At 41.0% G+C, this 14,271-nt stretch overlaps 1 protein-coding gene across 2 annotated transcripts in view; it reads right to left on the bottom strand.

Moving 5' to 3' along the window:
- Positions 1–14,271, bottom strand: part of DNAH8 (dynein axonemal heavy chain 8) — a 322,922-nt gene that overhangs the window by 71,834 nt on the left and 236,817 nt on the right. For both annotated transcript variants that reach the window (XM_043450439.1, XM_043450440.1), the window contains 3 exons: positions 9,851–9,972; positions 9,125–9,243; positions 6,893–7,095 (listed from right to left, as the gene is read on the bottom strand). In XM_043450439.1, the coding sequence (XP_043306374.1) occupies positions 6,893–7,095; positions 9,125–9,243; positions 9,851–9,972 (444 nt within the window). The remainder of the gene's footprint in view (positions 1–6,892; positions 7,096–9,124; positions 9,244–9,850; positions 9,973–14,271) is intronic.

Below are 14,271 nucleotides of genomic sequence, written 5' to 3'. Positions count from 1 at the left end.
ATTTGATAAAGTTTAGAAATCTGATTGGGCTTGTTCTCCACATTATTCTTTTTCCTTTTCAAGCTGTCTTGGCTATTGTTGTCCATTTATTACTCTAGATGATCTAAGATCCCTCTACTATCCAATTAGGGGAAAAATGATGTTGGAATTTCAATTAGACTTGTGTTCAATTTATAGATTAATTTAGAGACTATTGACATCTTTACAATATTGAATCTTTATAATGGGAATATGCTTTAACTCTCCATTTAATCTATCCTACTTTCATGTCTTTAAGAAAGTTTTATAGTTTTCTTCTAATAGGTATTCTAAAGATTATTTCTCAGTTTTATTTTTATTGAGATACTGAATGGGATTTTTACATTTTATTTTAGAAGAATGTTTCATTGATTTTTAAAAATATATTTATTTTTGTGACCAGCCACCTTACTAAAATACCCTGTTAAATCTAATAGCTTTTCAGTTGATTCATTTGTGTTCTTTAGTTAGACAATTACACTATCTGAGAATAATGGTGGCTTTTGTCCCTCTTTTCCAGTAGTTATATCTTTTATTTATGATTCTTACAAAACATTAGCTATATCCTCCACAGTAATACTAAATGAGAGTGGTGATAGCAGACATCTTTATCTTGTTCCTGACTTTAATGGGCATCATGTCTCTAGTTGTTCATCAGAAAGCATGAAGCTGTTTGAAGTTCATATTCACTATCATATTGATACAATATTCTTCTGTTCCCATTTTTCAAAGCCAAATACAAATGCTGAATTTTTATAAAATGCCTTTTTAGCAATTATCAAGGTAATAATATGACAGCATAAGGAAAAAGTCTCTCACTTGTTGTGATGAGATTTCTTAATACTGTTTCTTTCTCAGATTTGCCCATGCATCCTACTTGATCAAGGCATGTTGCTATTTTTTGCATTTTTAAAATATTATGCTGAATTCTTCCTGCTTGCACTTAGATTAAGGTCCTTCAGTCAGTTCAGTCGCTCAGTCGTGTCCAACTCTTTGCGACCCCATGAATCGCAACACGCCAGGCCTCGGGTCCATCACAAACTCCCAGAGTTTACTCAAACTCATGTCCATCGAGTCGGTGATGCCATCCAGCCATCTCATCCTCTGTCGTCCCCTTCTCTTCCTGCCCCCAATCCCTCCGAGCACCAGGGTCTTTTCCAATGAGTCAACTCTTCACATGAGGTGGCCAAAGTATTGGAGTTTCAGCTTCAGCCTCAGTCCTTATAATGAACAGCCAGGACTGATCTCCTTTAGGATGGACTAGTTGGATCTCCTTGCAGTCCAAGGGTCTTCTCCAACACCCTTACATTTATATTAATAAGTAGGATCAATCTGTGGTTTTCTTTCTTTGATACAGTAACTATCTTGGTCTGTTTCTGATATCAAGATAATGCTATTCCCTTAAAATACAGAGGAAAATGCATCCTATTTTCCTATGTTGTGAAAAGGAATATAGCAAAGTTTTAAAGGACCTACCAAAAAACCATTCAAGTTCAGAGTCTTTGCTGAGGTAATAATTTTAAAACTTCTAATTTTCCTCATCTTAATTATTGGTCCATTCAGGTTTTTCAACTTTTTCCAAGAAACTTTCATAAATTTTCTTTTTCTACTTTAATGAGATTTTTAAACTTTTTTTTTTCCGTAACTACATATTATTATCTTATTACTTTTTTCATTTGTATATACTTTTACTCATTTTCTCATTCTTATTTTTGTTTGCTTGCATGTTCAGTCACTTCAGTTGTGTCTGACTCTTTGTGACCCTATGGACTATAGCCCACCAGGCGCCTCTGTCCATGGGATTCTCCAGGCAAGAATACTGGAATGGGTTACCATGCTCTCCTACAGGGGTCTTACCGATTCAGGGATCGAAACCTCATCATGTGTCTCCTGCACTGCAGGCAGATTCTTCACCGTGGAGCTGCCAGGGAAGCCCCATTTTTATTTGTAAGTTTATATTTTATTTGTCCTCTTTCATTCATGCTTGGATTTTATTTTCAAATCCATTCTTCCTCTCCTTCACCCAAGCTCCTAGTAGGATTTTTCTCATGCTAAACCTATCTGTTTACTGCTTCTTTCCCAGGCACCCAGTGCTTTTGTGCAGAATTTATCTTCTCTGAATTTCTCAACAGAGAGCCTGACAGGTTCCATAGTGAGAAGTTTTCCTTTTTTTTTTTTTTCTATGAAAACCTATTTGATTTGTTCCCATCCCTCAAGTTGCTGTCAGGTAACTTGCTAATTCATCCACTAAAGGCAGTGAGAGGGAATGAAAGAAAGAACGCTGACAAGGGATTTGGGAGCCCTGAGATTAAGTCCGGAATTATCTGCCACCAACTAGTTCTCTGGCCTTATCTCCAGACCTTAGTTTCCTCAGCTGTAAAACGAGGCACTTGAATCCCAGGATTTTTCAGAATTTTGTGTACCTTGAGCATTTTATGATTATCTATTATTCAAATAAAACATCTCTAGTTGAGACTAGAGTAATATGTCATTCTGTCTACATAATAGTTTCATTTTACAGCTATTTGGGGAGTTTTTAACCCAAATCAGTGAACAGAATGATGCTTCTTAACATTCCTTAAAAACATGAACAAAGAGTTTTTTATAAACATCATTGGTTCCTTCCATGTTAAAATTAAATCTAATGTGTTTCCTAACAAAGCAACCAATAGAAGATTGAACAATTGCTGGAAAAACTAAAGAAGTACCAAGAAATGGAATCACCAAATTGCCAAGCAAAGTAGTATGATACTATGCAATAATACTAGGTGGTAGCACTGTTCTTGCCTTATGTATTTATTTAAAGTTATAATCTCTCCCAAAGGAGACAAAATTGAATTATTTTCTTATTTCTGTTCTTACACCAATGTCCTAGACAACAGCATTGTTTTGAGGTAAATTTGAAATGGTAACTTCAATGGGAACTGCCCTTCTTCTAGGAAGAGTATCCCCTTCTAAGACATGCCCCCAACTCTAGGCTCCATATATGTGGTTCTTGCTATGAACCCATTTACACAGCAACAGTTCATTGATTGGCCCAGAAAGGATCACATGATCAAAGCAAGACCAATGAGTTTCTTCCTTGGGTATTTGGATCTGGGACCAAGAGAGTAAGAGGAGTTTGCCTGGGTGAAACCAAATGGGGCCATCCAAGGTACAAAAGCCCCTCTGTGTTTCCCATTTCTTGTTTGTAGAAAAATGCTTTAGTCTCTTAGGCCTTCCCTGAGTTCCAAAAGGCAGACTCAGTTCAGTTCAGTTCAGTCACTCAGTCGTGTCCGACTCTTTGCAACCCAATGAATCGCAGCACGCCAGGCCTCCCTGTCCATCACAAGCTCCTGGAGTTTACTCAAACTCATGCCCATCAAGTCGGTGATGCCATCCAGCCATCTCATCCTCTGTTGTCCTCTTCTCCTCCTGCCCCCAATCCCTCCCAGCATCAGGGTCTTTTCCAATGAGTCAACTCTTTGCATGAGGTGGCCAAAGTATTGGAGTTTCAGCTTCAGCCTCAGTCCTTCCAATGAACACCCAGGACTGATCTCCTTCAGGATGGACTGGTTGGATCTCCTTGCAGTCCAAGGGACTCTCAAGAGTCTTCTCCAACACCACAGTTCAAAAGCAGCAATTCTTCAGCACTCAGCTTTCTTCACAGTCCAACTCTCACATCCATGTATGACTACTGGAAAAACCATAGCCTTGACCAGACGGACCTTTGTTGGCAAAGTAATGTCTCTGCTTTTTAATATGCTATCTAGGTTGGTCATAACTTTCCTTCCAAGGAGTAAGCGTCTTTTAATTTCATGGCTGCAGTCACCATCCGCAGTGATTTTGGAGCCCCCCAAAAATAGTCTGACACTGTTTCCACTGTCTCCCCATCTATTTCCCAAGAGGTGATGGGACCAGATGCCATGATCTTAGTTTTCTGAATGTTGAGCTTTAAGCCAACTTTTTCACTCTCCTCTTTCACTTTCATCAAGAGGCTCTTTAGTTCCTCTTCACTCTCTGCCATAAGGGTGGTGTCATCTGCATATCTGAGGTTATTGATATTTCCAAAAGGCAAACTCAAGCAGTTACTAATTAGGGAAGTGAGGGAATACAGAAACAAAGGAAGAGCAGTTGAGAAAGAAAAGTAATGATAGCTTCAACAACAATCCTAACTTCTCCTCAGGACTTCCCCAGCGGTCCAGTGGTTGAGACTCCCACTGCAGAGGGCATGGGTTCGATCTCTGCTTGGGGAGCTAAGGTCCCACATGCACATGATAAAGCCAAAAAACAAAACAGTCTTAGTTCCTCCTTAAGGAATATATATAACAGTCTGATGACTATCTTTGAGATGTTAGGAACCAGCTAAGACCCTTGCCCAGATGGAGGGTGTATGACTACATGTAGTCCACAAGTATGGAGACCCTAGACTGGCTGGAACCAAAAGGCTGATGATTAAGAGTCCTGAAATACTACCCTTTTACTTCACTATCAACCAATCAGAAGAAAGTCATGCACCCTGCAATTTAACTCCAAATGCTGTCTTTAAAATTACATACCTCAAAGTCTTTTGAGCATGAACTGCCTATTCTGCAGATTATATGGTACCTGCAACAAACACTGTGGGCTTTCCAGGTGGTGCTAGTGGTAAAGAACCCGACTGACAATGCAGAAGATGTAAGAGATGCAGGTTCAATCCCTGAGTTGGGAAGATCCCCTAAAGAAGGGCATGGCCACCCACTCCAGTATTCTTGCCTGGAAAATTCTACGGACAGAAGAGCCTGGCAGGGTTGCAAAGAGTTGGACAGGGTCACATAGAGTTGGACACGACTGAAGTGGCTTAGCACAATGCGTAAACATTGTACTTTCCTTCACCACAACTTGGGTCAGTAAATTGGCTTTACTACCCGGAAGGCAGGTAGATTCAGTTCAGTAACACTAGTAGTGCTGAACTTACTGAACATGTAAGTATTGAAGCCCATGAGCCACTGAAATCCATGAATTCTGTCACATGGAGATTGCTTTGTGGTAAGACAAAAAGCAATCTATATGCAGAGAGGACATTGAAGCAACTGGACAAAAATCTACGGAGAGGTAGATATCAGAGGGATTTTCAAAGTACAAAGCTTTGAGAGAAGCACCACTCTTAGGCTGATACAGATGACTGCATGCTGCAGTGAATACTAAAACAAAACGGCCACCTTTAAAGGCGGTTAATGAGACTTTCCAGTAGTTATGTATGAATGTGAGAGTTGAACCATAAAGAAGGCTGAACACTGAAGAATTGATACTTTTTGAGCTATGGTGTTGGAGAAGACGCTTGAGAGTCCCTTGGACTGCAGGAGATCCAACCAGTTAAACCTAAAGGAAATCAACCCTGAGAACTGATTAGAAGGACTGATGCTGAAGCTGAAGCTCCAATACTCTGGTCACCTGATGTGAAAAGCAGACTCACTGGAAAAGACCCAGATGCTGGGAAAGACTGAGGGCGGGAGGAAAAGGGGACGACAGAGGACAAGATGGTTGGATGGCATTACTGACTCAATGGACATGACTTTGAGCAAGCTCTGGGAGATCGTGAAGGACAGGGAAGCCTGGCGTGCTATAGTGCATGGGGTCGCAAGGAGTTGGACACAATGGAGCAACTGAACAACAACAACGAGACTTAACCATGAGTATGTGCCAAGAGAACCTGGGAGCTCTTTGCATTGGGTCTCAGTGTTCAGATAGAAGAAAGTAGCTATTGAAACATGAATCCATGTAGCACACAGAATGGTGTGATGACAATGATGAGGAGGAGTGAACACAGACCATGCTACCATAAGCTATCGGTTTACAGTAACTTTAGTGCAGACGTGGTAAATACTTGAAGATCACTAAACAAATTTTATATTATGCTTATTCTAACTAGATAATAAATTCAAGGTTTTATTTTATAGAGTAGATTTAGGGATTCACAATCAATCACTTTCATAATCCTTATAAAGACATAAATGAATTGCTCCTACAAGATATAGGTATAGAGATCTGAACTTAGAAGATTCTAAAAGGCAGTTCCAACAACATTCAGATTTTCAGAGTATTCAGAGAAAACTGCCCTCCTATAAACAGCCATCCTAGAAGAGAATGGCTCAATCATGATGCTTTGCATCATTCAGGTACTTCTTCTTTAGTCCTGTTGACTCACACTTATATGTTTGTAACTCCTTACCCTACCTTCTTCCCCCAGAGTAACTTTCCTTCTCTCCCACATGATCCCCTAATTTTTATCTATTTTTAGATACTACTCAGAATATCATCACGCTTCCCTCCATACCCCATGCCATCTGGGCAGCTCTGGATCTTATCGTTGGGCATGTCCTTACCTCTGCTGCAGCAGTTTGTCACACTGCCTTCTATTACCTGTTTACATGTCTGTCTTTCCCAGCTATGCTGTATTCACCTATGTACTCCGTGAATCTAGCACACTGCCCATACTCAGGGGTTATTGAATGAAAGTATCAATGAACGAATCCTTAAATTACTATGCATTATTACAAGGGTTACATTTTTTCAATTTGTGACAAAACAGGCTTTGTTATAAATTTATACAGACACAGCAATAAAATTTGCTATTGAATGTTCATTCTTGCCAGTCTGCTATCCATGTGGTATGGACAACTGATGACAACTTTAAAAAAATCAGTACATGATGGATGAGTATGTGCCTCTCTGCACAAAGATATCTATACCCTCCCTCTAGGAGATCTAAAAATGGGGGAAAGAAAAAGTTTAATAATTTTTCTAACTCAGTTTTATGAATATATTTATAAGAACCGGCTATAAAATTATGAAAGGAAAAAACTGAAGCAAAAACATAGAGGCTTTGCTAAATTTCATAGATTGCTGTTCATACCCAGCTTCAGTTTCTTGGCCAGTGCGTCAATTTGAATTGTGGGATCAGATCCCATGGATAGAAAACATATCAGAGGTGTTCTCGTATCACTTTCTTCCCAAGTTTTCTCCAGATTTAAGATAACCGGTTCTGTGTACTTTTCCTCCAAAGAATCTGCAATATACTTTCTTGCTTGAAAAACAGTACGGTCTGGGCACCAAGACCTAGAAATGCAAACAAGTCAGAGGAAATAAATTCAGATTTTTAAAATTCTATTTAGTTCTAAGCACTTAAAGAACACATAGTTAATTAGCAAACGGATAACAAGCTAATCCTCCTTTATGCAGATATGTGTAAGACGGATGGTGAGCTTTTCAGTCCTCGGATGAGCGCAAGTTTAATCGTGTGGTTTTGATGCCAGGCATTGGCAAGGAGCAGGACAGAGTCAGTTCTGTTGCCAATCTAGAAGGGAACTTAGAAATCAGTTGACTTCCAAGTGTCTCATTTTCAGGAGAAGCAGTGACTATTCTGAATTTTTTAAAAATAAATTCCTGTTAGGTTTTTTAAAAATCTATTTATTTATTTATTTATTTGGCTGTGATGGGGCTTATTTGCAGCACATGGGATATTTTTTTAAAAAAAATTTATTTTTGGATGCACTGGGTCTTTGTTGCTACATGCAGTCCTTCTCGAGTTGCAGCGAGCAGGGGCTACTCTTCAGGCCTCTCATTGCAGTGGCCTCTCTAGAGCACAGGCCCTAGGCCCGTGAGCTTCAGCAGCTGCAGCACACAGGCTCAATAGTTGTGGTGCATAGGCTTAGCTGCTCAGTGGTGTGTGGGATCGTCCTGGATCAGGGATGCAACCCATGTCCCCTGCATTGGCAGGTGGATTCTTATCACATGGGATCTTTGGGGCATACAGGATCATTTGAGTTGAGGCCTATGGGATCTAGTTCCCTGACCAAGGAATCAAACCCAGGTCCGGGCATAAGAGTGTGGAGTCTAAGCCACTGGACCATCAGGGAGGTTTTAATTAGCTACTTAAAACACACACACACACACACACATCAGTGATTATCCCTAGTAACTAGGCTATCAACTCCAGGTAAGCAATTACTCGTTCAAACAAACACACAGGAGTGTATTCACTCTTCAATGGATATTTATGGAGTAAATACATCAGGGCGTGCTCCTGAGGCCAGGGACACAGCAGGGATGCAAGAGGAGGTGTCCTCGGCCGCTCCAGTACACGATGGGACCTGGCCGGCTGCACACTGGGAGCTCTGCAGTCTTCAGAGGGAGATAATGTGTCAAAGGTGACAGAAGTTGCTTGATTCACAAGCATTTATTAATATTAATACCGTCCATATAGCCTACACTGTAGCAGGTTCTATACACTGTGACTCATTAAATAAATGTCATTTGATATTTCTGGATCATAGTCAAGTGCTATGGTTTCTTATTGGTTAGTAGATTGCGTTATTCTTTTTACACAGATTCAATTTTCAAAGGATGGGTGAAAGAGACACAAAACAAATAATTGTTCTGTCCTGAGGTCACCACTGCTGACAGCTCTGATCACTCTCAAAGAGTGACGATATCTAGGAAACAACTTTTTCTAAGAAAACTCGGCCGTGTAACCTTAGATAAGGTTACTTAACTACTCCAAAATAATAATCCTACATCTTTTTGTTAATCTTTTGGTGGTTTCATCCTCCCCAGCTCCACCCTCCTGTCTTGTCCATCACACACACACACACCCCTTCCAATACAGAAGCCTTCTTTGAGCTACTGCATACTGAGAAAACATGAAAAGTGAGAAGAAACAGAAAAGAAAAAAAAAAATCAACATCCATTTCAAACTCTTGCTTCCATTTCAACAGCTACAACACCATTTATACGTTTTAATAGTGCAATCTTCTTGGTTTTAGCTTAAAAATTACCTTGTAACTCTGTGAGATCTACTCTTTTACAGAAGTAAATTCAATAATAAATGATTTACTCAGTGGTAAATGGTGACCAAAGTGAATAGTAAAAACATTTTCATATGTGTTTTGCTAAAAGCACTATCATTAATACATTGTTAACATATGCCCTTCACCATTTTTATTTGCCATCCAAAACTCCACTTTGGAAGCATAAACATCCATTACAGTCACTACTGGGACACAGCGAAGTAAACTCACCGAGGTGGGATCTATAATTTGACACTATGATGAGTGATGCTTCTAGGCCTGATAATACCTGCTCTCACCTGATAAGTAAAAGTTTGCGGCAGGTATCCAGCGAGTCATTATATCCATCAGGGATGATTTCCTCCTCTGGAGCATCTTTATCAAACCAACTTTTCCACCCTTTCTCATTACGAGATATCTAAAATAAACAAACTAATTACCAACCCTCAGGAATATATGCAATTAAAATTAAACAACATAAAAAGGTCATTCTTTACAGGTAGATAATTTTTTAAACATAACCACACTGTTTTACATTTTTCTTCAGAACCAATGACTCAAATAGCTTGGATATCAATATTCCCTTTCAGTTTCCCCATTGCTTTTCTACATTATTCACTAAAATGAGGACCATGTATCAATTACACTCAATGACTGGACAGGAAAAACCACAGACCAGGGTTTCTCAACCTTGGCCCCATGAGCATTCAGGGCCAGGTTAATCTTATGTTGTGAGGGGCTGTCCTGTGCATTGCAGGATGTTTCGCAGCATCCCTGGCCTCTCCCCACTCGTCACCAGAGCACCTTTGCCTCTAGTTCGTGGCAATCAAAAACGTCTCCAGAATTGTCATATGTACTCTGGGGTGTGCACCAGGTTGCCTTAGAACAACAGCCACAGTTGTCTTAAAGCTGCATTATTGTGTCAGCTCCACTGGTTCAAGGGCTTGTCACCAGGAGGCCCCAATTTAAACGACCCAGGTGTGTTTGGATTTACAGATCTATACTTTTTTCTAGTCCTTTATTACCTGGTTCATAATTTCTGCAAACTGTGGAAGTTTACTCAGTTCCACAAGATTCAGCCAGGTCATATCGAGGATCCAGCGAAATGGCTTAGGAGGGCAGGCTTTCAGATCCAGAGCTGCTCCCCCTGGGAAAAGGCGTGAGCAGGAATCAGGTCAGCTTGCGCTCCATATTTTAGAAATTTATTTTCAAATTAAGAAAAAAAATCCAGATAACCATATCACACACAAAAATGGGAAAGTTGGAAAATAATCACATTACAGAAAATGTGGTTATCTTTTTGGGTACATTTCCTTCAAGTCTAAGTGATTTATACCATCTTATACAGATAGCAACTCCCTGTCATTTTTCCCTGCAAAGAATTTTTCTCAGGTGGTCGCAGGTGTTTGCCTTTTTATTGTTGTTAACTATTTGATATCAGTGAATAGATGGATCTCTTTATAGGTGAGTTTAAAAATCACTTCTTAGTGAAATCACTCCTCCAGAAGCTTGATATTCAATACTATTTTTTAATCAGGTCAGAAAGATGGATACAGGCATAGGGAGGGAAAAAGGAAGAAAGGAGTCTAATACATCTGTGGATTTTAAGGAAGTTTTCAAATCATTTATTCATTCATTTACTCAACAAATACCCACTGAGCCACTTCTCTGTTTCCAGAATATTCCAGGCACTAGGGATACCAAACAAGACCCCTGCTCTCACCAAATCTAGTGGAGAACGTAAGTGAATGCACTGGAACATATTTTGAAGCAAAGTGAAAGTTGCTCAGTCATATCCAACTCTTTGCGACTCCATGGACTGTAGCCTGTCAGGCTCCTCTGTCCATGGAATTCTCCAGGCCAGAATACTGGAGTGGATAGCCATTCCCTCTCCAGGAGATCGTCCCAACCAGGGATTGAACCCAGGTCTCCCGCATTGCAGGTGGATTCTTCACCATCTGAGCCACCAGCTCAGGCTTCCCCACCAGGGAAGCCCATTTTGAAAGCAAATCACCAGTTAAATGACCACATTCAATGTGACAATGTCCACCAAGAGGTATGACTATATTTTCAGTTTCAAAGTCCTCTATTGAATGTCTTTAGTAATGTTTTATCATAATTACTCCACCTCTGTTGTTTAATTCAGATGTATAGGAAATAGTGGTTCGTGAACTTTTAAATCCTATAATCCTCTTAAAGAACTCATCAAATCCCATTTCACTCATTGACTTGGGGACAGAAACAGGGGAGGTGGCGGGTGGAGGGAATCACAGGTCTCTGCTCTCCCCTCCGGCATCTTCCTGAGAAGGTGGACGACCTGGAGGACCTTCCTGTAAGTCCCTTCCCTCCACTGCGGACTCAGGGGCTCTGAGTGCCACACCGCCTCCAGAACCTGGAAATCTTCCGACGACGCCTCCATCCCCACAGGGACTCGGTGAAAGAGGAAGCCTTACCCCAGCACCATTTCTGCTAACGCTGAGTTTACCGTAGGAGAAGCAAGCCCTAGAGAAAGTCACCTGCAGATTTAAGGGATTTACTCCTCTCACGCGGGCTTCCCAGGTGGCGCTAGTTGTAAAGAATCGGCTTGCTAATGCAGGAGACATAAGAGATGAAGGTTCGATCCCTGGTTTGGGCAGATTCCCTGGAGGAGGGCATGGCAACCCACTCCAGTATTCTTGCCTGTAGAATCCCATGGACAGAGGAGCCTGGTGGGCTACAGTCCACAGGGTCACAAAGAGTCGGACACGACTGAGCAACTTAGCATGTATGCATGCAGTGCTCTAACATGGAGATAAGACATATCCCTTTTCTACTCGGTTGTAACCCCCCAACACACATACACACAATGATTTCATGTCATCATACACCTCAAAGACATCAAGAGAAGACATTTAAGTTACATAGGTGTTTTCAACATACCATGCACCTAAACTAGCCCAGAACAATCACAGCCTATCCTGTTCCCCCCAAATATCCTGGCTCTGCCACTTACAGGCTACATAAACTTGGACAAAGAACTCAATTTCTCCCAGTACCCTCTTCTGCCAAATGAGTATAATAATAGAATCCATCAGATTGATTGCTGTGAAGATTAAATAAATTAATGCATGTAGAAAGCTAACAACCCTTGTGGCCCAAAGTAAAAGCTATATAATCATGAGCTGTTATTTTGACATTAACTCTCTGTCTGTTTTGGAAGGCTTGGGTCCAATCCAACCTGCAAGGCCAGAGAAGACCCCCCTAAGGTGTCTTTTTGTCTGTGGTTTACGACAAAAGAAAGATGATGTCTTTCTAAAATAACCAGGCAGGGGGAACAGATGTATCAATTACTCTACAGTGCAGGATTGCCCCTGGTAGCTGTTCCATTTTTCAAAGAATTCTGACATTCTCAGTTGAAGAAGAAAGTCAAAGGCACCTTCCAGATATTGCAGAAAACAAGTAGGAATTAATACAAAAGGATGGTCACTCTTGGGAAATCAAACATTTCTGCTCTGATAAATAAGTCTTTTTTCTTTCCCCCTTAAGTACTGAGTTCAAAATGATAGAAGATATCAATGATCTAAGGGTTATGTTTGTTAACTTTGTAAAAAAAAAAAAAAAAGGCATTAAAAACAAAGTTCTACCATCTTTTAAAAAATAATTTGGTCAAACTGTAAGCCAGTTTAAAATTACTACAAACGGTAGATTAAACCAGTTTTGATTTTTTAAAAAACTCTCCCTGTGTGCTGTGCTGACTGTACTTCTGACAATCCACCTACCATAAAAATCCCAAATTAACCTTCTGCAGCACGGCTCTGTTCATGCTACTTCCCTGCTCATAAAACATTCCATGACTCCCTATCGCCAAGTAAATTAAATTCAAACTCCTCTCACTGACTCTCCTGACCCTACACAGCCTGGTTCTCTCTGACCCTCCAGTTTTACGAAATGGGATCACAGATATGCTCTAACCACAGCTCAGAGGTGTAGCCTTCTTTATTTCTTCTGTGACAAATCAAATCCTCCTCACAAATTCCCACCCCAAGTTTTGCTGTGTTTCTCTGTCTCCTCTGATTTAAAGACTTTTCTGACTTTCTCTCAAAGAATCTAGTCTCTTTCGGGGAATGGCCGTGGCTTGGCTGGTTGTGCTGGCCGGGGAGAGGGAGAGTGGGGTGGGTTTGTGTCTTGATGGGGAAATGCTTCAGATCTACAACCCCCCTCCCATCCCCACCCCACCTCTCCCCCGGTCTTCATCTGTCTCAGTCACAGCCTGGGATCCTCCGAGCCATGACAAATCCTATCTGGGGGCCAGATAGGCTCTTGTCCACAGAGATTGGTACTTTGTCACTAGCTACAAAGTTCCCCTGCCCTGCAACTTCTTGATTGGAACCCCAGGCCCCACAGCTGTGCACCAGCCCTCTGCATTTCCATGTCCACACTCCTGCTGCCAAACCTCAGGCTTATCCATCTATCCACTACCTTCCACCACTGACGTTGTGATGCAGTGTCCATGTTGGATGTAGCTCAGGGCAGAAGGCACTTCCCTGCCCTCTCTGAATTTAGATGAGATCATGAGTCCTCCTATAGCTAATGAAATATGAGCACAAGTGACTTGTGTGACCTTTAAGAGCCAGCACACAATTTGCCATATCATGTCCCTTTTCCATAGTGATTATGGAAAGCAATTTGGATTCCTGGGTGACCATGACAAGCAAGTCAGATATGGACAGTAAAGGAGAAGTACACTTCTGCTGTGTTGAAATTCAGGGATTGTTTTTATGACCACAAAACCTGGCCTCTCCTGACTAAAACTAGGTCCCCACCCTGACACTTCTCAAACTCGCTCTCTTTCAACCATCGTGACCAGAAATCTCTGCACACAGCAGAACTCTCAGGCTCATTTCTGACCCTCTCTCGGCTCTTACACCAAGTCCTCTGCCATTTTACTTTCATGATCTCTCCTATCTGTCTCTCTTTATATTCCCATTGTCTTCACCCTAGGATGGGAATGCGTTTCTTGTGGCTGGGAAAATTTTAACAGACTCCCTTGAACTTCATTAATCCTACACTTCTCTGCCAGAGTCACCTTCCTAAAGAACAATAAAAGGATCACATCACCACCTCACACAACCCCTTAATTTCTTACCAGATCAAGAAATCCTTCCCCTGGGAATCAAGGCTCACCAATTTACATACTCCAGTCATTTCTTTTCTCATGCTGCTCTGCTCAGCACGGAAATTCTCTTCATTTCGCCTATCATTCAATGTTCATTTCAAATGCCACTTTCTTCTTTGGGGGGAGAAGGGCAGCCAGAAAATTATTTACTAAACGACTTACCAAAGAGCAAAAAAAAAAAAAAAAAAGAAAAGATAGGAGCATTTTCCCATGTATCAAATAACCTGGAAAACTTCACGGCTTAACCTGCAAAGGCAAATTTTCCAAGGAGCTTTTTATGATCTCACTAAC

Source organism: Cervus canadensis, chromosome 28 (assembly GCF_019320065.1).
Source record: "Cervus canadensis isolate Bull #8, Minnesota chromosome 28, ASM1932006v1, whole genome shotgun sequence".
Lineage (NCBI taxonomy): Eukaryota > Metazoa > Chordata > Mammalia > Artiodactyla > Cervidae > Cervus > Cervus canadensis.
This window is presented reverse-complemented; position numbering and strand designations above follow the sequence as displayed.